The 26,249-nt window shown below is 40.0% G+C and overlaps 1 protein-coding gene across 1 annotated transcript in view; it reads left to right on the top strand.

The window, feature by feature from the left end:
* Positions 1-26,249, top strand: part of LOC110949257 (membrane-associated guanylate kinase, WW and PDZ domain-containing protein 3-like) — a 151,102-nt gene that overhangs the window by 96,165 nt on the left and 28,688 nt on the right. Inside the window, exons 2-4 of the mRNA XM_022191187.2 lie at positions 6,109-6,225; positions 19,261-19,380; positions 25,246-25,452. Of these exons, the coding sequence (XP_022046879.2) occupies positions 6,109-6,225; positions 19,261-19,380; positions 25,246-25,452 (444 nt within the window). The remainder of the gene's footprint in view (positions 1-6,108; positions 6,226-19,260; positions 19,381-25,245; positions 25,453-26,249) is intronic.

Raw genomic sequence — 26,249 nt, 5'->3', positions numbered from 1 at the left:
GATACCACCATCACAACTGAATATTCGGATATTTGGATATTCGGGTCCAGTCCTAGACATCAGTGCATTGTAAACTTCATTTAAAAGCCAATTTACATATCAGATATAGAGGTGGAGGGCAACGTAAACCATAGATGAGGTCAAGTGAATCTTACATGTTCCAAGATTAAATGACAAAAACTGGACATTCAAGCTGGACAACAATCATTTCAGCATTGACATTGTAATGTACACTTGTGCAATGGTCGTATCGCAGGAAATGCAATGTGAAGTAAGGCAAATTAACTTAAACACATCATGTGCCAACTTTCTTTCTGACTGTTACAGAAATAAAATTCACTTGGTTTTTGTTTTCCATGATGAATCAACAAGAGAAGTCTGTCTAATATAGTATGCTTTATTCTGACTTCGGAATTCTTTTTTCATTTTTTTTTTAAATTTTATTTTCAGTACCTGAATTTGTTGACATTCAGGCTCCACATGTGTGCAGTCAAATTTTGTTTAAATTTAAATTTAAATCAATGCCATGAAGCAACCACAAATAATTACTCCGTCAAGAAAGGCAGCGGAGTTATGTGACAATCGGGGTATGCTTGTCTGTCTGTCTGTCTGTCTGTCTGTCTGTGCGCAACATTACTCAAAAACAGACTAACAGATTTGGATGAAATTATCATGGCAGGTCAGAAATGACACAAGGACCAAGTGATTAGATTTTGGCTGTGATGCAGCTTATAGTCTGGATCCATGGATTTGTTAAAGATTTCTGTATCATTGTGAGATAGCGGCACAGCGTCACTGTAACTATGACTACAAGTGAACACTACGTCAGCTGCCTGCTGACGATCACGATTGCAGTCCTACTACAAATCAACCATTGAAGACATATCAGGACTTATGTGTCGGAAATGATACGATGACTGAGCAGCCTTGGCGGAGGGGTGTGCTCTCTGAGTGCTTTTCTTGTTATGTCATCCAATTAAAATTCTTGTTTTTTTAAATATATTTTTATGTATCATAACAAAATGTCACATTGTCAACTTTTCTGCAATATTGTGGGTCCTTACTAGACACTGTGACGCAAGGATATTTTACTCATTTCAAGCTAACTTTGCTGAATTCTTGGATGCTACTACTATACTCTGGCTTTCAAAGAGCATATGGAGCCCATGTAGTTTGTTGAAACAGCCTTGTTTCGTATTATTCCCCAGTTTGCAAACTGAATTTGAACAAAAAGGATATTCTGGGGCAGTTTGGAGATGAAGTTTCCAGATTGGGCCTTGGTTCCCCTCAGTCTCTGTCTGTTTGTCTGCTAGACCAGCTGTGATGCAGCCCTCTTTGGAGAGGCAGACGGAGAAAATGCAACCTTTATTCTGAAAAGCCAGGCCCATCGGGATGACTTCTCCTAAAACAGCGTCAGATGGCAGCGAGGCCTGTGGACACGAGGGGAATGTTGATGTGAGTCAACAACGGCCTCCAAAACTATAAGTGAGAGCAAGTTTAGGAGACAAAATAGTAGGATCGGCGTGTTCTGACAGTAATGGTCTGTGTTGATTTCGTCACGAGCTGAGGAGGAAAAGAGGATTTTAGAGTTGAGAAAGCTTACAGAAATATCCCCAGAGCTCATTATTATTCTATCACCCCTCTATAGTCAAGTATATCTCCCCCCTTCTATTAGTACATACAGTATGTCTACAATAACGGGATCTCATCTTTAGTGCTGGTGATTGGTATTCATAGCAATGCAGAGAAGAATCATGCTGAGCAGAGTCTGATCTGTGTGAGCAACAGAGAGGGGAAGAGAGATGGAGAGAATATGGAAGGAAACAAAATGAAAGAAACAGAGAAATAGGGGGAAAAAATGATTACTTCTCTGTAGTCAGACTGTTTTAAAGCCTGCTCTCCTTCTTCTGTCAAGAAATGAGGAAGCGGAGGGCAGGCAGACACCGAAGATCTCTTCCTGTTTTCCCAACTCCTCATCATGTTCTTTCAGTGAAAAACTTTTTTTCCCCTGCTTGTGCATGACGACTCTCAAGTCTTCCTCTGCCTCAAACTTTGCATGAACTTCCTTTGTTTTTACAAAGGCTTCTGGGAGTTGAGAGCAAAGGCGAAATCTTTTCAGATTGCCTTGTGAAAATCTCTGGCGCCTCACTTTTGAGGTTGTGGCATTGCACATCTTTAGTGGAAAAGTTTTTGTGCTCGCATGATGTTATTGAAATTAGACAGACAGTCGAGCGTGAACACAGCATCCATCATGTGTCACTTAACAGTTTGGATTTCAGATCTGTTGCCTCAGATAAATGGAGGCTGTGATGATGACAGTAAATTCAGCTCAGTCCCCTTTGTTCTTGTTATTTTCTACAAGCAAGAATTACTTGGAATACAAAGCAATCAGAAACGTATTCTAGTACAGCTCTGCACTGAATTTCCACAGCATGTGTTGGTGTTATACAGCCGAGTTCCTCTCTGTAACCTGTTCTGTGCCCTAAATCACTATCTATCCTTAATGATTGAAGTGGATTTCACAGAAGAGATCAGATTTTAAAAATCTGTTTAACCTTCATTTCTTCCCCTCAGTGACCAAGCTGGAATTAAAAGATGAATCAGCAAGGATTTAAGCTCTCAGCTAGAGAGAACATGTATGTCATGTATGTACTGTACAAAAAGAAATATTTTCTGTTCAGGACCTTATATTATACCTCGCACAAACCATTTATTTTATCTTTTTTCTTTTCTTTTTTTTGCTTTGTCCTCTGCAAATTTTGAGTTTATCCACAGGACTTTGACAGTGTTTTCAAACTTTAAACCCATTCAGGCAGGGAGGTGTCACTCAATCTGAAGAAATGACTGTGGGCTACAACAAACTGACTGCTAACCTCCTCACTGCTATTTCATACAACAAAATCTGAAATGACCAACCATTAAACTGCTAATGTCCCACTTTGTACACAATATGTGGCCTTCATTCTGAGTAGTCATTAAAGTTGTAAGATTGCCTGTACATTGAGCAGACATGGAATAAATTAATTTGCATTGCTCTAAATATATTTATCTTAAAATGACGTACACTGTAACGAATTTCACTGTAAAATAACAGTAAAATACTGGCAGCAGGGACGCCAGTATTTTACTGTTATTTTACAATGCATCTACTGTAATTTATTTTAACAGTATAGTACTGTATTTTGAATTACAGTATATTACCGTAGGATAACAGTGGGTGGTGTGGTAATTTTACAGCGCATGTACTGTTATTTATTTTAACTGTATACTACCGTATTTTGGATTACAGTACATGACGGTAGGATAACTGTGTTATGGTAATTTTACAGTATACACCAGTTTATTCACAAAGGATATTAAATTTGCTATTTTGCATTTAATTTCTATAAAGCCCCACAAATTAAAAAAGTAGCTTATAACATCATACAGGGCTTTTGAAATTCTGGACTGAACGGCAAGTCAACAAGTCGATCAGGACCGATCTGGACCCATGTCCCTCCGTACCTCATGTTTATCATGACAGCAGGTAACATCCACAAGTTCAACTATTAACATGCAAGACATGACTTTTCTTGTATTTTACTTAAATTGTGTACCTTCTTGTGCTTGTGCTTCTACCTTAAGCCTATCACAAACGCATCCAGCAACATGCATCTACCAGTATTCGCCTGTCTGTGCGCACCGAAGAAAAGTAGCATGTTAAGCTAGCGGAGGAGACGGAGGAGAGTAACACAGAGTGAGCAATGCAACGACCACTCACTCTGATGCTGTTTTCAAGAATCAAGAACTGACAGAGTACAGAGCGCTCACACTAACGCCGTTTCCCTGAATAATCACAAGTGAACTGATTTAATGTTGATTAAATGTTATTTCCAATCATTCCTGAACTCTGAACTTGAATAAAAATCAGATCAGACCTTTAAGTAGCAAGTTTGAGAACCCCAGGTATAAAACACAAGAGAATATATATTCCATAACATAGCTGTACTTTAATACAAACTCTCAGCAGACTTTGTAATACTAATAACATTTAGAACATTTGTATTACAGAAAGAAAAGGTATTCCATTACCTATTTGGAAGAAACTGTACATAATAATAAAATCCTTAATGGCATGCTTTACTAATAAGCATAACTTCAGACACTGCATTAAAATAGCATCAAGAACAGTGAAATAGAACAGTCTAGCTTGTAAACAAGTCTTTTGCACATCTAGATGTGAACAATAACAGTGAAAGTGGAGAAAGAGAAGAGAAGGAGAAAGACAGAGTGAACAGTGAGAGTACTTGACTGCAGCATTTGGCTGGTATCCTCAATCACTGATGACTAGTGCCTGTAAAACAAACAGACAAGCAAAAATTTAGCAACACAATGTCACTGGTAAAATATAAAAATGTGAAACAGACTAATGGAGGGAGGGAAAGAAACATAAGTATGAAGGGAGAGAAAAGGGCCAGAGCAATAAACTGTTCAAGGGAGAGAGAAAATAAAAAGTGTGAAGAAGAGAGAACAGCAAGAGACAGAAAGGAGAGAGGGTGGTTAGTTGGTTGTTATAGTTTAGGGGAGGAGGTTACCTCTTACATGGGCTAAGTCAGTAGGTTGGTAGCATGTTGTTAGAAAGTTAAGTAGGGCTAGTGAGAGGAATGGACTCGAGCGTTGTGTGTTGTGTGCTTGCTTCCACTTGAAAAAGTACAGCGTTGAAATATTTTAAGCTTATCTTCAGCTTGATGTTGTTGAAGCAGTCGTTGAACAGGCTGAAGCCATACTACTTTATCAGAGTGAAACTAGACCATTCCTATGACCAATGTTAAAAACCAGATGAAATTGTTTGCACCCATTCCTACTATTATTCTCAACCAAGAACAGCCAGCCTGTTGAGATCATGGTGCTCTAGGATGTAGCTTTGGCAAATTTATCATAAATACTGTATAATCAAAGAAGAGTGCTTAGTGTGCTGTTTTACTGGAGCTGAAGCAAGCATATAATGAAGAAGTGACAAGACAGCTATGACCTACCTAAATGTGGTCCCACTCATACTGTCTATTTTTTAGCTGGCTTCAACTGAGTCAAAGGATACCCTGGTGTTACCTTATTTAAAGAACTATTTCATGAAAGGCTGAAAATCTGATGTACTGTTAATAGGCTGGCCTATATTTGTAAGAACTTAAAAATGAAATTAAATGAGTAAGTGATAAGATGCTAACACACCTGACAAAGGTCAGAAACAACACCAGATTGCTAACGTTAGCTAACTGAGTTCAAGCTTGCTAAGTTACAGAGCTTGCTTTGCCAATTTTAGCAGCCTGACCAGGTGAAACAGACCTAATGAAATAGGCTATTATTTATATTGTCAACTGTTTAATAATCATGTAGACAAAACAATACTGGACACTGACAGTTTTTGGAGATAAAAATAACTTTACCTCTTTGGTTGAAGTCCACATGGACTGCTTAGAATGATGAAGAAGCTGTGCTGTCCAAAGTCAGGTTCAGGAATATCGTCACATCTTGTCACTCAAAAATGACTTGAGTAATGTGAAAAGTTTGATTAATAATGAAGTGGTGTCATCAAAACAGAAACATAAGCCCACTATTATCAGTAAGATGCTGATGGATAGTGACAAGACCTGAGAAGGAATGTGGTGCCGCTCTCCACCGCTTGACAGAAAATACTGTTTTATACTGTTAAATTACAGTTATCTACTGTTATTGTTAACTGACTGATTTAACTGTTAATTTACATGCTGTGGATGACTATTTAACAGTATTTTACATTTATTATAAAAAACAGTAAGATACTGTTATAAATTCACCGTAAATTTACAGAAATTTGTTACAGTGTATAATTCCATCCAAACCCTGGGAAAACAATCTATTATCATATTAAGTACTCAATATCAGGGGAAACGCCAGAAAATTAAACACCTATGCTACAAAAGGGTCAGCTTTTGTCAAGTGGAAAAACAGTTTGATCTAGTTCTGCGGTACTGATCACTTTGTGAGGGTACATGCCACTTGGATAGATTTTCTCTTTGACTTAAACCCTTCTGAAAGAGCACCACCATGTGTTTTTATTGACCCATCCTGCCTCCGCCTTTGTTTTTGCAGGTAAAGTATTGAACACGGACCTGCGCCACTACCTCAGTCTGCAGTTTCAGAAGGGCTCGCTGGACCACAAGCTTCAACAGATCATACGGGACAACCTCTACCTGCGCACCATCCCCTGTAAGTACACCACACCACTCAATATGGAGCTCTCCAAAGCACCAACACGCGGCAAGAAAAGCAGAAATGTACAGTATAACCTACTTCAAGTGCATATGTGCTTTTATCTGAACAATCTTATGGCAACAATGAGGATGCTCTTTATGCAGCTGGAAATCCGTCACACGAGAAGCAACGTTAATGCGTTTCCCTTTCTATTACACATGCCTGTATACAGGCAACGCACTCACAAACACACATACTTACTCAACTCATGCGTTGTCATTCAGTCACCGCTCTTTGTCACACACTCTGCAAAGCACACACACTTCAATGTCACCATAGCAACCCAGCCAAGGACATCTCTCTAACCTCCATGTAACTTATTTACTTTTGTACCATATCATCACAGTGATCAAAGTCATATTCTTTCCAGAAATAACCCTGCATTTTTTTCTCTCTCTGCTTTCCCTCGCTGACATTCTACTCAGCGGGGCCGTCACCATCTATTATTCTTTGCTGAAATCAGTAATGGAGTGGTAAATAAAAAGGTTGGTACTGTAGAACCACCACAATGAACAGCAGCTGTGTGGGTTTTCATACTTACAAAGCCAGTGCCCATGGATTGCAGTATATTGTATCACTAATATTCTCAGCTCTTGATCTAATAGTAGAAAATATGCATAAGATAGCACAGAAAGCACCATTATTATCATATAATGGAATGTTTTATGATGGTACCAATATATAGGTACACACAGGTACCATTTGCTTTTGCTATGCAGACAGAAACATTGCGTTGGTATAAAGCTGAGGATAAACATACATTTTCAGCCTGACGCCCCTACGTTTTCCATCCTTTCTTTAGATTATTCAAAAGGTTTAAAAGCTTGAATGCTGTCATTTTTTTCAATGAAAGCTTGAAAATTGCCAAAATTAGAGACACGGCTGTTAGTGCAGCAAAGGTGCAAATTAATATCCTGATTAAGGTTTGTGTGGGTTGCAGAAATTCAGACTATTTGCAATGGTGCAGAAGCCTCTAAATTTAGAAATTCAGTGTCATTCGATTTATTATCTTAAAAGGCCTTTTTTTTAAAGTAAATTGCATTTGTCTGCTGCTACTGTAATTTACACTCTGAATTTCCATTTAGACACGAAGGAAGATGGTTATCTATTGGAAATAAAAGGTACTTTCTGCCGTATTTTATTCATTATGAAAGGCTGGAACATCCAACTGAATTTTAAATATCTCTCTGATACAGAAATCTTCCACACTGTTTAAAGAGTCATTGCACAGTATTTTTAAAGAACAAGGTGATGTGGTGAAATGAAACTGCATCGTGAGGAGACGTAACTCTGATACAGTATTTGTGATTCTGAACTGTGATGAAGTTTACTTTACACTGATATATTGGCCTAAATGTTTACAGCGTCCTGCTGAAGAGTGACTGTGCTCAGAGGAACACCATAATTGAATGTAGTCAAGGTTTTAGTCACATGCAGAGCAACTGCTCCTGAGGCGATGACAGACTCTTAGGCACAGTCCTGTCACAAACGAGCAGCATCTCTGCTCTCTTGCCCCCCAGGCTTGGAAGTGGCTCTGCCTTTTCAGAAGTGACTTGCATGCACAAGTGTGAAATTTTTCAGGAAGCAAGCTGCTTACCTTTCATGTATTTTTAATTTATTGTCTTCTTTTTTTAACATACAACTCCTGTTATTTCTTTCCCTCCTTCTCTTTTCTTTATATTTTGTCACTGTTTGTCACCTTAAAATACTTGTCAGTCATGTTTAAACTTTTCAAGCAGTGGGCAGTCGAGTTCAACTTGAATTGTTATTGAAGCTTTATTTTTTAAAGCTCAGTTGCACTGAGAGTATCACAGGTCGGTTATAGTGGATGGACAGACGTTGATTATAGTTTTACCGAACTCATTCCATCTGTGATTTCTCTTCCAGCGCTGCAACCTGTCATTCTCACCTGCTGTTTCACACACACACACACACACACACACACACACACACACACACACACACACACACACACACACTAGTGGTGCAACGGATCACTAAACTCACGGATCGGATCGGTCCCGGATCAAGAGTCACAGATCGGATCATTTTTCGGATCAGCAAAAAGCAAAAACAAAAACAAATAAACAGACATTTTGTCTGTTTATTATTAGATGTCACTTCGAATGTGTGGATGTGTTTCCACTGTCATATGGCTTTCTTATGCCACAGTGCCTACACACCGTCGCGGTTTTGTCCACTGACCTCTTTCTTTCGTCGTCATATTTGACAGGGAAACCAAAATTCTCCCATAGAGGGGATTTAAGTGTCGTGGGGCGTTCAAGCTCCTCCTTTCCTCCGCTCGCCATGTCTGCTCTCTTCCTTTCTCCGCTCGCCACAAGCTGCGTGCGGACGGAGCAAAACTTTTTTTTTTCTTCAGAAATCGATTCGCGGGTCATGTGTGTGCCGAACCGATGACGTCGATCTGAACGGATCACGTATCAATGATGATCCGTTGCACCACTAACACCCACACACACGCGCGCGCGCACACACGCACACACGCACGCGCACACACACACACACACACACACACACACACACACACACTGTGTATTCCTATCCTTGTGGGTACCTGCAGTTGACTCCCATTCATACCTAACCCTTACCCTAACCCTAACCTTAACCCAGATCAAAACAATGCCTAACCCTAAAGAAACGTTTTTGCACTTTTACTTTTTTCAGTAATAACAGCATGGCCAAGAAAACACTGTTTAAACTTGTGGGGACCGAAATGAGGTCCCCACAAATTACATTTCTTTTGGTTTTCCCCTATAATTACCCGCCCACATGCACGCACGCACGCACACACACACACACACACACCACATTTTCTGTCACACTGACCAATGCACATGCACATAACCACCACTTCCTATTTTTGATAGATAGATAGATAGATAGATAGATAGATAGATAGATAGATAGATAGATAGATAGATAGATACCATAATTTCCGGACTATTGTACATATATAAGCTGCACCTGACTATAAGCCGCAGGTGTCCACGTTGTAACGTGAGATATTTACACAGAAAGATTTTATTTAACTTGTAATTAAATACATACTTTCTTTCCGAACAGCACCTGTAACACGGCAGTAAAACACACTTAGTCAGTTCACTCTGCCAACTCCAACGCGCTAAGCTAGCGCGCTTAGCTTAGCGCGCTCATCATGGAAAACACTAAGAAATGCGTATGATGCAGCTGTTGCAGGCCAAGCCTGCTCTCCTTTAGGTTTTTAGTGTGTGTGTGTGTGTGTGTGTGTGTGTGTGTGTGTGTGTGTGTGTGTGTGTGTGTGTGTGTGTGTGTGTGAGAGAGAGAGAGAGTGTGTGTGAGAGAGAGCGTGTGTGTGAGAGAGTGTGATGTGAGGAGGAGCGCTGCAGCTGCATGTGTGTGTTGCAGAGACGAGTGTGGAAACAGAGGCAGAGCGAAATGCATCACGATGATATACAATACAATAAAAAAACTTAAAGATAAGTTTTAGCGCCAGGTAGCCCAGTCCCGTCTGGGCTATCTGTTTGATCCTGCCAGTAGCATATGCTTGTCTCAAAGATTAAGCCATGCAAGTCTAAGTACACACGGCCGGTACAGTGAAACTGCGAATGGCTCATTAAAACCTATCTTTAAGTTTCTTATTATATTGTATATCATCGTGGTGCATTTTGCTCTGCCTCTGTTTCCACACTCGTCTCTGCAACACACACACGCAGCTGCAGCGCTCCTCCTCACGTCACACTCTCTTACACACCGTAACCTGCCGAGGTTAAAGGAGAGCAGGCTCGGCCTGCAACAGCTGCATCATACGCATTTCTTCGTGTTTTCCATGATGAGGGTGTGTGCATGGAGCGCAGAATGATTGATCTGAAGAATTTAGTGTGTGTTTGATTTAATTTAAACAGTGTCAGTGGTCCACTGTGACCTGTTTGGTAATTTTATTGGTCTGATGTGACGAGGCTAAACATAGCCCTATAAGGTGCAGTCAATTCCAGCCATTTTCAGTACAAAAAATCGCTAATATTTTAGTTGTAAATAAAAATATGACGAGAAATACAGGGAATATTGGACGCGCATTGCGAGGTGCATTTCCTCGAAAATGACCTATTCGTGGATTATATACCGACTTCAATACATGTTTTGGACAAAATATTTTACTGGCTTGTTTTGTCTGAATGTCCAAGGTTGGATTATGGCTGTTTTTTGTGGAATATTTTCATCTGTGTGTAATAATGAACCCGGAAATGTGAGTCGCGCTGTGTACGTTGAAGCCGTGTACAGAGAACGGATGGATGGATATTCGTTGTTTGTTGGACAAATGTGTTTATATTACCCGCTGTGGTAATCACATCTGAAAGTGGTTTATACCGGCGGATTCATGAGAATCTAAGCTTTCCATCAGTGTATAGTGTTTGTATAATCGCGTTTGCAGCTTCAGACATTATGCAGATCTCAAAGTGTTTTGCGGGCGGAACACTGAAGCTTAACGGGTTAATGATGCCATGAAGCTCGCATGTAAAAATCTAAACATTAACCGCATTGTTGTATAAGCCGCAGGGTCCAACGCGTGAAAAAAAAGTAGCGGCTTATAGTCCGGAAATTACTGTAGATATTACACAGGAAAGCAAGCAAATTGTGCTGGTAAAGGAACTAAGAAAAAAATGTATGAATTCAGACTTTAAGCCACATCAATGCCAAAATCTAATAAACTGGTCCTTGTGTCATTTCTGACCTTCACTTCTCTTAAAATTTCATCCAAATCCATTAATCCATTTTTGAGCAATGTTGCTAACAGACAGACAGACAGACAGACAAACCAATGCAGAGGCTCCGCCTCCTTGGCAGAGTAAAATGAATAAATATAAAAATCAAAATGCACTTATTATGTACTCTCTAATTAACCCCTTGATGCCTGAATTTATTTACAATTAAATAATTGTTTTGTGTTTATCTATTACACATAGAATGTAGATATATAGATATATAATAATATAACAGATATGTAATAATTAGGTCCCTCTACGACCAGTTCCACGAGAAACCAGTACTTGGAAAAGGTTTCCGAGGTGTGTACTGAAGATACACAAACCGTCATTGGGGGAATGGATACTCGATCTCACGTGCAGTCTGAATGAAAGTGGTATGTTGCAAATTCATGACAATAGTCATCATGGGGTTAAAACGTATGCCATCTAAAGGGATTTTACATTAAAAAAATCAGATTTTACACTATTAAATAGAGAAACCCAACACCCCCGAATCACAATCAGTCGGGGTAGGAGACCATCAGCCTCACCCTTTTGAGGTGAGAACCTTTAACCTTCATCATCAGCAGCCAGTTGGCTCACTGCAGGAGTCTGACTCTCTAATCCCTTGCTTGAATTACTGTCTTAATGAGCAAGAGCCCAGGACTTGTACACTGACGGCACCTCCATCATTCACTTGCTCGCTTTCAGTCTCCCATCATTCAACTTCTCGGTTTCACTTTTGCCCTTTCTCTGTTTCAATTTCCCTTGTCTGCATCTTTTACGATCTGGTTCTTCATTCTGCTTTTCTCCTTTTAAAAGGTGATCTTGTTTACATATTCAGGTATGCAGAGAAGTAAAGGCATTTCTTATATAACTTAAATTAACCCCTAATAAGCATCTAACAAACTGAAATCTGCAGTTGTTGGGCTAAAAGATTAAAATGCTAATAATATGTACAATAACAACATTTCACCTGATCTGAAACATTTGTTGGTCCCAGATTAAGTCCCAAAAGCAATTACACTAGCAGGACTCACACTCTATAAGTCTCTAAAATATTAATAATATTTACAGCAAACTAAGTTCATTAGGATGATATACTCAATACTTACCTCTCGAGACAAATTGTCAAACTGACATTAACCACGGTGGACCACTCTACAGCTGCAAGACAAAGGCCCTAGTTGAGTAATGAGATTGTCGGTTGCTTCTTTTCAACTCCCAAAACTCACTCCATTTCCTGCTCATGCTGCAGTTATTTGGCTCTTGTAGCTTCGCCCTCTAACTGTGCAGCCCCGGCTCAGCTCCTCATCTTTTTTGGCACTGAAATTTGAGAAGTCATTTTCTCATTGCGGAAAATCAATACTTCTACAAACCTACCGCCTTATAGAAGGCAGGTTGAGGGAGTAGCGGTACGCCGCAAAATTACGAATTACAACACCAACAATTCACAGGATGTGTTGAACATCACAAGTTGATGATAGACAAGCGCATCTGAGGGTGAATTTATGCCCAAAATCTGTGTGACAATAATGCATGCGTCAAGAGCATTATCAGAGTTGGTTTGTGTCACTGTGCCAGTGGTCCACTTTAGTTAACTACCACCACACTGCTGAATTCTCACACTGCCGCGACTCATCTGTGCTGTTCTGTTAGTTTGCTCTAACAACAATGTAGGGTCAGTTCTGATGAATTTAATGCATTTTGGAGCCATAAACAAAGTACTTTGGATTTTAAGGCCAGTTAACACAAAACAAGATGGATGATATTAAACAGAAAGAATGACAAAAGACAGGCAATCAGACTGGTCTGTAATGGAGAAAGACAAAAAGGAAGGGAGGAGCAGAGAGACAGAGAGTGCAAGGTCTTTACTGTCTGTGTGTGGCAAATCCCTGAGTCTTCCTCGCTCGGTCTCGGGACCGGCTCCATCTCATTTGGACAAAAACGCTGGAGGAGGCTCTTAAGTGCGCCGACGAGGACAAAAAGAGGAGGATTTTTCTAAGAGGACAGAGAGCTCAGGGTCACACGCAGTCCCTCAACTCCCCACTGAGATCAGAGATGGACAGGGAGAGTTTCATGTCACTCAGATCCACACTGGCACACTGCTCTGTCGAAGGTGTATACGCAGAGAAACGTAGGCAGAGATCATAACGTGAGCAGATACGGCTGTACTCTGTGACCTCTACGCCTGCTTAGAGAGTTTCAGCAGCTGATTCCCTACTGCTCCTTATCATATCCACCTCCAAAGTTGATTATTTTTATATTATAGAATAAAATTATGTTGTTCGATGTACAAGTTGCTTTCATTTCTACATGACACTGGTGCAGCAAGCTATGGAACAGAGCTTGCCTCATTGTCTTTTCTTAGAAGCGAATTCTCCACAAGGGACCAAAAGAGTTTGGATTTGTGATGATCCTCTTTCCTTTCTCTCTCTCCCTTCCTAGCCATTTCAACTTCAAAGCCTCAAGCCACCCTTTTCTGAAGTACCATCATAAAACTATGCACGAAATCACCATGTTAAATTTATGGCCTGCCACTTCTGACTGACTACCTCTGATGTTCCCATCGTGACATCCCTCCAGACAGTTGAAAAAAAAATAGGTCTCAGCAGTGAGACCTTGCAGGACTAAAGAGACAATTTGTTTCAGCTAAGGAGAGACAGACAGACAGACCTAAACAACAGGATTTAACCACTGTGCGCCGCTATAAAGGGAAAGAAATATTCTGACAGCTTCGGGAAAATGTGTAATCACTTTCTGGGTTGAAAATTTGATGACAGGCTTGATAACATCCTTATATCTGTAAGGTAAATGTGAAGCTACAGACAGCAGCTGGTCAGCTTAGCGTAAAAGATAGGAAACATGCTCTGAATAAAGATCTGACTAACAGCCCAACTAAAGCTCAATAAATATGTCTTGGTGGTTCAGTTTGCACTGTACAGGGTGTCCCTAAAGTCTGGACACAGAAAATCTCATTATAATTTTTTGACAGATTAAATATGGATTTGTGGAAAGAAGAAAGTTGAACTGGTGCTTCTCAGTGGACATGAAGGATCGACATATCGAAAGATAGGGTTAGGGTTAGGGCAGTGATTTTTGGGGGCTACCTCTCTTTGTAAAAGCCAAGTAGAATTGTCTTTGGATGATGTTCATTAAATTCTTCTGCTATCTTTTGATATACAGCAAATCCTTACACAGCAAAACTGCATTCATGTTTGTTGCAACACTATTTGGTCAGGTTTAGGCACCGAAACTACTTAACTAGGTTTAGGACAAATACAGGGTTAGGGTTCAAATATGACCTTCTCTTAGTATGCCTCTTCTTTATTTTTCGGGTTAATGAGGTGACAAGTCCCATTCCACTGTGATGAATGATTGGTTGGCTGAAAAAGAGCAAAAATTAAATTAAGCAATAAAATAAATGGCAAGGACATGCTAAATAGAAATGTACTTGCGATACGTCCCAAACAAAATTTCACTCAAACTGTAGCTAAGAATGTAATTTTTAGGAGAAAGGCATAATAATGTGCTTGACTCTTTCTGACATAGTGCATGACTACTTATTATTATTATCCCCCGCCTCCACGAAGTGGAAAAGGGGGATATAGGTTTGGCCTCCGTCCGTCCGTCCATCCGTGCATGCGTCCGTGCGACATGAAGGGGACAGCTTTTCTCAGAAACTATTACAGCTAGGATTACAAAATTTAGTGTGTAGCTTCACACCATGGACACCTTGATCAAGTCCGAAAATGAGACCTGTGCGATAATATTTAACAGAGTTATGGCCCTTGATCACTATTTTGGATATAGACTCATAGACATCACATGTGGCGGGGGATATTGATGACCATGTCGTCTTTTTTGTCATTATCATTGGGTTACTCAGTCAATCAGCACTTTACACTTTCAGTTTTTGTGCAAACAAAACAACATTAACAAACATCTTAATATTTGGATTATTAAACTTTGGAGGTGCTGGTAGGCAGAGTCAACACCTTTGTACAGAACCAGAAGACCTTTTGTCCTCTTCATGTTAGGTTAAGTTATTGTGCTGCTAGTTGACGCCATAGATTCACTGTTCAGACATGAAACGTGTGTCTGTCCTTTATCTTACTCTGTGAAAAATGTAGCATTTGAGCATTTTTTTAACTGTATTTTTATAAACGATTTACTGTTATTTTACATATTTCCCTGTTTAGTTAAATTGCAAATAAGAAGTAGTAAAATCTTAAAAATAAATAAATAAATCTACATGTTGACTGCAGAAAGCACAATCTAAAACTGTATATAATGTCTGCATTAAAAATCTATATTTTTTTATGATAATGTGTTCTTTCACAATATTTGAGCATGAAATGGCATATTTTTTCTGCATTTAAATCAACAGCAAACATATTGATATTTTATAGATATTTGTCATTATTTGAAAGAAATGTATGTATATAAAGGATTTTAAAAGTGGTAAATATTTTTAACGTGTTACGTCAGATTCTCACAGTTTGGTTGAATTAGGGATACTAGTAGTAAAATCACAGAAAAAAAGGTACTTATTTTCATGAAAAAAAAAAACACAGGCCAAAATTGTAGATGATCAAAAATCTGTCTTTTTTACATATAGTAATTTGTTCTTTTACACTGTATGACAGAATTACACAATTTTACCTCATTTAAATCATCTGAAAATAGAATTATTTTAGAGCTATTTGTCAATATAGTCATCATTTTTACAGGTTTTGAATGGTACAGTATTTCATTATTTTTAGAGCATTTTTCTGGCAGTCTTGCTACCTGATTTTTGCAGGGTTTTTTATCTTTTTTAAGTAGACTGTACCATGCTCTCCTTTGCCAGCAAGGCACCATTCAAATACATTTCCTGCTGTTTATAACTTGCACTGACAGATCTTCAATAAAGCTTCCCTGCTTCTACACTTAACTGCAGTGTACCTGCTGCACCTTTTCAACATACACTGCCCACTTTTTCTTTTTTAGAAAAACTGGCCTCCAACTGTTCATTTGAAGGCATATCCAAAGCGTGCCTGTAGTGAAAAGGAAAGTATGACAAGATGTTGCAAAATTCTGGATTAAAAGATTTGCTTCTTTCACTCTGTTGTACCCTCAAACCTCAGTGAGTCCTCATTATGGTGCGGGGAAGTGATCTACAATCGGAGGCTTATGGTATATATATCGCGTGACACCCAAGATGATGGCTTGGGGAGATTCTTGGCAGGTACATAACTGTGGCTCAAGTAATTGGGCTACAGGGGACATTTTGAGGGACCAAAGCCAGTGCCAGCAAGAAGACAACTTGTTAATGAGAAGCAGCAAAGGTTGGCATTCTCACATGTAATACAATGTCAACTGCTTTTGGGAACACAAACTGTGGTATCAAGGCGAGCTGTGGAAGGAAGCTTCTCTGACTATTTTTTTTTCCCCTTTTGCTGCTCTGATCGGTCGCACAGGGGCTGTCACAGTCCAATTAAGAAGAAAATACACCAGTGGAAAAACAAAAGGGGAATGGCAACATAAAGTTACTTAATAGGCTATTGGGCCACCACAATCTACAGTCGTTTCACTGCTAATTGGCACAGATTCTACAAGTGTCAAGAAATCTACTCAGGAGACGTACAACATTGAATCACTGACATTCCATCATGGCTGTATTGAATGTTTAAAGGCTATTTAAGTTTATTTCAGTATAACATTTATATATACTGTTAACGAACACATCAGCAGTGCCCTTGTGTATAATTAATACCAGTGTCTTTTCTTGCTGCCACTGCGTGTTTCTGATGAATTCAGGTGCATGGACGTCAAATAGCTTGGATGTGTGAAAGAATATTCAGGCACTAAACTCTGATCCTGATACACAGTCTGTTTGTGAGTCATCTCACAGCAAGACATTCCTGGCTTCAGTTGATAATCTTTCTCTGTGTGGAGTTTGTATCATCTCTCTGCATCTTCTCCCTACGCTGCTGCAGGGCTCCTCATTGTGCTCTGGTTTCCTCCGACATTGAAGTCGGGTTTATTTGAAATTTGAAATTGCCTGTTTTTCTGAATATAAATGACTACTTATGTTAGCCCCAGCGATTGACTTGTGGCCTCCCCGCGTTGTTGCTTTGCCTTCATTTTAGCCTCACCTCAGTGTCCTTGTCACGACCCTGGAGAGGATTCAACAGGCCAAGCGGATGAATGCATTTGCCTCATAAGCATTGCTCACATTAATTTAGGTGACAGAGATTGCCATGAAATGCAACATTGATGATGGGTTCATGTCATGTGCTTCGCTTTGCCTCGCATGCAGTAAATTACCGCCGTCCTGCCTCCCTTTCAGATGTGGTTATTTCTGTGTAGTTTACAAGTTCGGTGACACGCCACCTAATTAGCCTTGAGTGCAGTTGTGGCATGTTGCTACTTATTTATTCATGGAATAAGGTTTACATAATCCTCATGCTAATGTAATCATTTGGTGTCCATTTGTGCCTTGTGGATATTCATCCTGGAAGAAAAAATAAAACTCCCATCAGTACTGAAATAGACCGTCGCTTCACCACAGGAGCAAAATCTGCACACAGACCCTTGTGTCATTTACATTCACGTTGCCCTCTGTGGGACTGGGGGAACCTAAACCACACCAGGAGGTTACACAACTCATTGCTTCCATTATAATTCACATTTCTAATTTACCGTGCTGTTTTCTGCATTTTTAACAGTAGCCAGAATATAAATGAAGACATTCCCAATAATAACTTATTAGCAGATGCTGCAGTTACTCATTGAGGATTAAATGAATTACGCCCCTCAGTGCTCAGCAGGCCTTTATCAATTATCCATCTTTCACAGGATGACACTAAGGTCTTTTTAGATTTCCATTCCAAAACCAAAAAAATTAAATAGTCACCCCTCTGAAAAATGCGCTGCAGTCTTATGGGTCATTCTAGAACTGGAGGACATTTTACATCCCACCCATCAAATATCAAACAGTCCATGTACAAAATACTAAAACATGTAATTGTTGTGTAAATTTATTTGTCCTGAGACCAAATCTAAAAAAACTCGGAGGAAAGAATGTCTGATTTTGTTAAAAAATACAAAATAAGTCTGGAGTTATCTTGTCCCACCCACTGATGACCAGTTGAATCTCAAATAAAACAGTTAAAATGAAATTTAAATCTCCTTTTTTTGGTATTTTATTATTGATGTTTCTTGTAATTTTGGGAATTTTTTTAATCAACATTGAGTAATAAAATTAATATGCATGGAACATGTGTCAACGTGAACACAACCCTGTTAGCATAACCTTTTTAGCTGGTAGAAAAAGAAGAAAACAGTGAGTCGCACAATACGCTGGAATTAACATCAAACAGTTTTCCAAAAGGATGGGTAGAGCAAAGCTACGTCCTCTCTTCTATTTTTCATATTTTCAGAACATTTTTAGCCTTGATTGAATGTCTCACTCTACCTCATGCAACCCTGTTATGCATATTATCAGGATAACACAAATTCTTTTTACCTTTTTCTCGACTTTCTTACATCAGTAAGTGTTTTTTCTTGATCACCAGTAACAGCTAGCTAAATATCTAGCTTCTACTCCTGAGAAAAACCTACCATTAGCATGGATTAGCAACGCCATTACTGTGATCAGTATGTATGTATACTCACAGTGATACTGTGAGTAGGGTTAGCAAACAACAAATAAAACATGGAATAAAATTGATACCACTGATGTGTAAGCTGAGCTAATCAAGTCTTTGATAGTGTAATACCTATTACTGATGAATATGTAGCAGAAAATTGTAAAAGAGAAAGTCTATTTTTTCAGATATTTTGAGGCCCAAATGTCCTCCGATTCTGGAATGACCCTAATACAAATCACAAAACCCTGATACAAACTGTGTTTCTTTTTATAAGGGATGTCAGTTAAAGATTTGTGGAAAAAAGTAATCCAAATGTTGCACAACCACATTTAGAATGATTGTGGATGCACAACTTGTTACTAAGTTACAAATGTGATAAACTCTTGCAACTGAATGGTGTTAAGTCTGTTTTGTGGTGCTGCATCAACCTTGAAAATATTTTTGCTGATGAATTCAGTTCAGGACCTGTGAGCTGAGAACACATTAACAATTTCCACCGATGAGCAGCATTTTCTACTGCTGTCTTATCTGTGCGTGTCTGCACTGTCAGCTTCTTATCTAATATACCTGGGAACCTGTATGTTTATATGTTTATCTTTTCTTTTTTTCAGGCACCACACGACTTCCTCGAGAGGGAGAGGTGCCAGGTGTGGACTACAACTTCATCAGCGTTGGAGACTTTAGGATCCTGGAAGAGAGTGGGCTTCTTCTGGAGAGCGGGACCTATGATGGTAGGAATCATAACAGAAACCTCTGTGTGTGTGTTTGGCTGCATTTACTGTATGTACATGATTCACACTGTCAACTCTCTTGAATAGCGTGAGTGCAAGCTCAATATTCAGTCATTATGTGTATGACTTACAGCCTGCCTTAGTGAAATGTGATGAGCGGGACAAAATGTATTGATCAGCAAAACATGATTAGGGACTTGTTGGAAGTGACAGTCAGAGAAGCAGCAGTATTTGCAGCCCTTGAGATGAACACGGCTCTTCAGTTTCTCCACTCTGTGGGAAAGAACAGTTCACTGAGGGATGAAGCATGTAGACCTCAAATTTAAATATAAATGGAAATACTGTCGAAATCAGCACAAGGGTGTAACTTCTTTGTCAGCAAGGATTAAAATGAACCTTATGTTTTCCAGACAGTTTTTGAACTAGAAATAACCAGCAGTTAGTGAGGTGTGGTAGGTAGGTTTCTCCTTTAGTTGCAGACATTTAAACTGCTGGTGAACTAAATGGTGAAGTACAGGCCTTCTTTAGTGCCTGTTCTGGGATTACAGTTTTAATGACCTCAGAAGAATGCTACATTAGACAAATTGTACTTAATTTTTACACTAAATAATTTCATACGTGACACAATATGAAACTAAATCTTTTACAATTTTGCAAAAGGCAGTGAGGTCCTGCAAAAAATTTGGTTTCTTGACCTTAGCGTTTTTTTTAAATCCAGGCTACAGCCCTGGTCAAATGTTTAAAATGATAGAAGAGATGTGCAGGTGGAGCAATGACTCCTCTAACTGGCTAAGGAAGACCTTTGAAACATGTTAATCAGTCATTTTTAAGTGCCAACTACACTATTCAATGAGGGCAAAATGTATTATAAGTGGGTGTATTGGAAGAGCTTTTAAATGTAGCAAAAGATTTTCAATTTCTGCAATGCAAATGTGCAATGTCAAAGTGCTTCCAACTGCATCAAGATACAAAATAAGGGATGGATAAGGCTCTACTTGTTTCCGTTATGGTTGCTCTCTTGAATTTCTTACACCTGCTACTAGGTAAGAGCAAAAAATGCAAAAAAATCTCATTTTTATCTCAATCTACATTTTTTATTTATTAAATCAACAGCAACAGTCCCCTTAGACAGAAGTACTTTTGGCTTTTTCCTTTGAGTGCTCACCCTATGTATGTCTTTACACACATTCATACATGATCATGTTTGCTCTGTATGTACATAAATGTGTTTCAGGCTATGCACACATTTTGTATTTGTCAATGGACAGGATTTGCTTCCCTGTTTTTTTGTATCCGTGTCAACACTTTTGTGTCCAGTCTTGACATTATGCAGTAAATATTCACACAATAATGTGTGCCCATGTAAGCAGCTGTAGCACCTGCTGTGACCTTATGTAAACCAGTCAACCTGCTGATCCCACCGGCTGGCTGCACAGTCACACATCAGGAGGACCCACTTGTGTTCTTACTCACAGGTCATGCTTTATTCATGGGATAAATCGGCCTCCTCCTTTTCCTCCCTCTCTCCACTAACAGACACAGTCCGTAAGCTTTGGCTCATCACAAGCATCCAAAACTTGAAAGGCAACTTGATCGCGCCTTGATGAAGTAAACATGTCAGCAGCAGATATTTTACAAGTAGACAAGCTCAGTCATGTTTTTCCAGTAAGGAGTTTACACAACAAGGGATATTTCATCTTGGCAAACAGCTGAATGGCCAAGTATTTACCATTTCTAGCCTCTTATACTACAATAGAGCATAAGCAGTTGCCCTGCATTCAGAGGTCTTGAAAAGTCAGACGGCCGCAATGTATTTGTGTCATGAAGGGATTGGATTGGAGGATTTCTCTCACATTGCACAATGATTATAGCAATAACATGATAATCTCCCTGCTCTCTTTAAGCTCATTCTTTCTTATTGCAAATCCAAGCTGCTGTGAAATGGGAGAGGATTTTTCTAAATGTTTGAGGGGCAACCTCTGGTCGCATAAAATGAATCCTCACTGCAACGCTCTCTCATTCCTATTCAGCTGTGTCTCGTGCTCCCTATAAGATGTAGAATTAAAAGATAAAGTCTAATCCCCATCCAGGGAGAAAGAGCCTGAAGGATGAGATCAGCTTCGTCTGGATGTGTACAGGTGCATTTCTGCTTCCGTGTGTTTGTAGAACTTTGTGTGCATTTATGGATGAGGGGCATATTCTAACATTAAGTATGATCTGGGCCTGTTGAGGCAGGTTTTTGCAGCAGTCTGTGACTGCAGTGATACAATGTCTCTCGCCCTCTTCCACACTTATCATAGGACAGTGACAGCAATGACATTACACACACACCCACACACACCCAGAGACACATGTACTGTTGAATACAGTTGTACAATTGCACTCACTGAACAAATTCTGTCCTTCCTAGTAAAGGATAGATCATCTAAGAACTCGAAGATCAGGTTTCACAATCTGCCCAGTCGCCCACGAGCTGTCCTTCATCTCTGAGCTGAATCCAGCTGGGATTTGCACCTTTATAGAGAGGTTGACTGTGGGTAGGAAGGGAGAAACGGAGAGCAGACTGAGGAAGAGCACATAATACAAAGTTAGAGTTGATATAGAGACATGATGAGCTCCTCAGCTCCCAATGGAAACCCCCTTTTTCAGTGGAAGCAGGACTGCTATGGCTGTGTACAGATGTGTGGATTATCTGCTCAAAAGTTGGAAGGTTTCAGTATACTATCCCTGAGAGGAAACACTCTGAACATGCTGATAGTGGCTGCCTTCCCCTCCTCCTACTCTTCTTTGCCTCTTAAACCCAGTCAGCACAAGCGCTGCATGGCTACTGTGGCAGGCAGTGCTGATCTCTCAGCAGCACAGTGAACTCCAAGAGGAGCTGGAAGTAATCGGATCCAAGAATGCGATTTGCTCCATTTAGACGTTCTTGAAGCACAGCCTATTTTTTCTTTGAAAAGAGGAAAATAAACAGGGTCAATTGTCCTCTTGTATAGGTCACCTGGGCTTCATTCCTTCTGTGAAAAGCTCATGTATTACTTTCAGTTGATAAGTGTACAGTAAGCGAGTGGTGCTCAAGGTATTGAGCTAATGGGATTCTTAGCTAATCATAATGGCCTCACTAATAGTCCCAAATGACTTGCCTGACTGCTCATTATGTTAATGGTTCATGTAAAATGGTGTTTCTCCACTTGGAAAGTTTTTTATGGGATGTATTATACACATAATTTCAACTTAAACACCCTCTCCAAGACTCCTTTATCAATCACCCTGCAATCAGTTATCCTGCTAATCCTTCATCATCCCTCGAGAGAGGTTGATCAGCTTGATCCCCGATGCTAATTCTTTAAACAGCGAGCCTTCGGTTCAGTTCCCACCTTGCGGAATCATTTCCTGCATGTGATTTCCTTTCTCCCTAATTTCCTGTCTCTCTCATGGTAAAATGAATGCTTGAAATGCCACCAAAAAAGAAAGAAAGAAGAAAAGAAAGATTGATAAGACAAACTTGCATACCTACCCAGGGTAAGACTGTTTTGCTGGACACTCCATGTTGGTCCAGAGGGTCCCTGGTTGCCTGGCAAGCAGACATATAAGCCATCTGTGCCAGGCACTCCACAGTGAGCCTTTCTGGGGTTTTGGTCCCTCCTCAATCTGCCTCCGAGGTCCAGGTTGGGTCAGTCTCTCAGAGCAGAAAAAGAGCAGCCGGCTAAAAACTGAACAGGCCAGTGCAAGACTGGAAGGATAGCTGCCAGGAAAATGAAATTGTCTCCCTTGAGAGGGTTTTCTTTTCCTAAGAAATGATCTCTAATCTGCTACAAGGGAATGAAAAATTCTGCCAAATCGACTGCCACTTCAAACCAGTTGTTTTGAGATCCCTGTTGTGATAATGAGGCGGATTTTTACGAGGAAGGAAAACAGACTTCCAGATTAAATTGGATTTGAATGAGAGTGTAGAATTCATGCACTGGGTTTCGGTTGGATGGTTGTGTGGCTGTGTAACTCTCTGCTCATGATCTTGGTACGATGAAGGAGCGCTCGTGACCTTGTGTAGCTTATGCGTAGTGCCCTTGACAACAGGAATCTTTTCATTACCAGTAGCCGATTCTGCCACCATGAAATTGCTTGCACATACTTTGAAAGAGGAGGCTGACTCTTCCTGGCTCATCAACCCGGTGACACGAGGATCACAAGTAACATTGGACAAGCTTCCCTGCTCATCAGCTTATGAGGCTTCCCTCCATTTATAACGGCAAATGGTGCCACAAATCTTCACTGACGCACTGCTTTCACACACCTCTGTATCTGCGGCACACATTTATCAGGGGCCAGGAGACATGTTTGTAAGTAATTAATCACAGAGGTGGCGTCGGGCTGATGAATGTCAGCGTGTGGCAGGAGACAGGCGAGGATTAGCCAGCAGACCCAATCTCTCCCTGCTATCGTTGTGCAACCCCTGTTAATGAAGCCATCTCTGACAAATGCGGATGAGTGTCGCTTAGTAAACACAGACTCGCACATCAAGAGGGGAGGGTCGGGCTTTCATCCGGCCTCCTTCCCCTTCTCAACCTTCCCGCTGCTTTGAGAATGATGAGCATTGTTGCATTAGCCCACTTTGCTGTGTATTGTCGTTGGCATGCCTGAGGAGATGAGGCCAGACTCAAGATGGGCTCACTTATCAGGGAAGCTGTGTGGCGTTCCTGTATCGTGCTGTAAAGCTGTTGAAATGACTGTGATGTTTTTCCTCCGAGCACTCTGTTCTTTCTTGCAGACAGGATGTTGTCAGCTTTCCTCTTTGTACCAAGCTATAAAAAGATCTGGAGTTGATAAATGCTGCTCTTACGGTACACCATTTGTGATGTCTGCACTTAAGTACATCAAAGGTTCATAATACCGTGGTCCCATACACAGCTTGGTCTAAATGAAAAATACCGTCAAGTTTGTGGAGGCTAATTAGATTTCTGAAGATCTCTATTTCCCAGTGGTATTTCGTCGTATTTTTTAATTAATCTAATTATATACCATGATGTAGCTGAGTACGCTCAATCTGGTGATCGCTTATTGTGAGAATCAAGTAAATATTTGATCTTACAAATGGATTACCAAAAAATTAATTTGATAATTTTCTGTAAACACATCTGGCAGAGCAGCATTTAGCAAACAAATAATCATAATAAATGGTAGGGGTGTCAATTAGTATGCACATTATTTATAATCCTAATGAAGGTTGAATAATTGCGTATTCTCTCCCTAAATTGAGTTCCACGTACTGCTCACCAGCCATACATAGATAGATCACCCCATGAGCTAAATGAGCAAATAATTTAACAAAGTTTTGCACTCTCTCCCCTCTCTTTTAGCTGTGCGCTGTTATCCCACTGAATATTTATAATCCGTAACGCAAGGTCTTTCTTCATTAAGGGGGAAAAAAAACAGGCTGAGAGATAGATAATTGCTGTATTCAATGATCAGTGTAATTAGTTGCTGGCGAATTCCAAGTGAAGTGATTTTAATGTTACATGAGTCATGACAGCCCTGTGGTGCAGTTATCGAGGGAAAACAAAGCAGGGGGTTAAGAGACGTGAAAATCATGCAGAGGAAGCAGACCTCTGAAATTTGTAAACAGGCAACCTTGAGTGCCGGCTTGTGACATTTAGAGAATTCATTTTTGATTTAAATCCGGTGAATTGAGGTGATGTTCGACACGTAGGGTGATCTCTGACTGTGTCTCCTCTCACCGAGAAATACATTTAAAAGCACACCTAATGTACCACTTTCTGTCTTGTTGGTCTGCACTGTCTTATTTATGCTTGTATTGTTTTAAAAATAATTCTCTTCTTTCTTTTTGTCTTCTCTTCCTCTGTCTGTTAGGTAACTACTATGGGACCCCAAAGCCTCCGGCAGAGCCCAACCTGGTGCAGCCTGACCTGGTGGATCAGGTGCTGTTTGATGAAGACTATGGTGGCGAGGTCCCCAGGAAACGCACCACCTCGGTCAGCAAGATGGACAGAAAGGACAGCGCTGTACCCGAGGAGGAGGATGACGATGAGAGGCCACCGCTGGTCAACGGATTGCCCGGTCAGTTAATGTCAAAGCACAGAATGTCAAGTTAAATAACAGAGATTCTGCCACGCGCTCTGGTTGTGGAATTGCCAAGTTCGGTCAATGTTACTGCATCTTTCTCTGAAAAGACATAAAACTTTGTTTTGTTTCAGATTGTATACAGTTTGACGGGTCTGCTGGGCATTTGAGGACACCTCAATCTGTCATATAAAAGTGACTGTTGGACTACTTTCCCCTAGCAGATTGATCATCTTCATAAGCTCTTATTCATTTTTCTCTGTCAGTCAATGTTGAAGTATTATGTAGACCCAGATTAAATGGTGTTCATACATTTTTTTGTCTCATCGGGGTGCCCCATGGGAGGGATTTCGCACAAAATGTGACAACTGTTACAAGTTCTTTGAGACTCAGTCTGATACCCAGTTTTGTGTTGACCAGCTGACTGTCACGATGACACACAGACTGAATCTGAGGTCACAATTCTGAAGCTTTGAAAATCAACATCAATGTATCTCTCCAGGAACAGTGCTAAAAGTGAATTATATTGCCAGAAAATTAATCAGCAGCAATTTTGGATCATTTTGAATTAATACGCAAGAGCACAGAACATTTGATGAGTCCAGCTTCTTAAATGTGAGGATTTAGTTCTTTCTTGTCTCATATTATTGTAGTGGAATCACATTGCGCCTTGGTCTGTTAGTCAGACAAAACAAAGCATTTGGCATCAGTGGCATGTTGGACTCTATTTAAGATATTTAAGCCAGTGAAACTGTGATAGCTGCACATGACAACAGTATTACTGATCCACTGTA

The sequence above is a fragment of the Acanthochromis polyacanthus genome, chromosome 5, assembly GCF_021347895.1.
Source record: "Acanthochromis polyacanthus isolate Apoly-LR-REF ecotype Palm Island chromosome 5, KAUST_Apoly_ChrSc, whole genome shotgun sequence".
Lineage (NCBI taxonomy): Eukaryota > Metazoa > Chordata > Actinopteri > Pomacentridae > Acanthochromis > Acanthochromis polyacanthus.
Note: the sequence above shows the minus strand (reverse complement) of the source record. Positions and strands in the feature narration are given on the sequence as shown.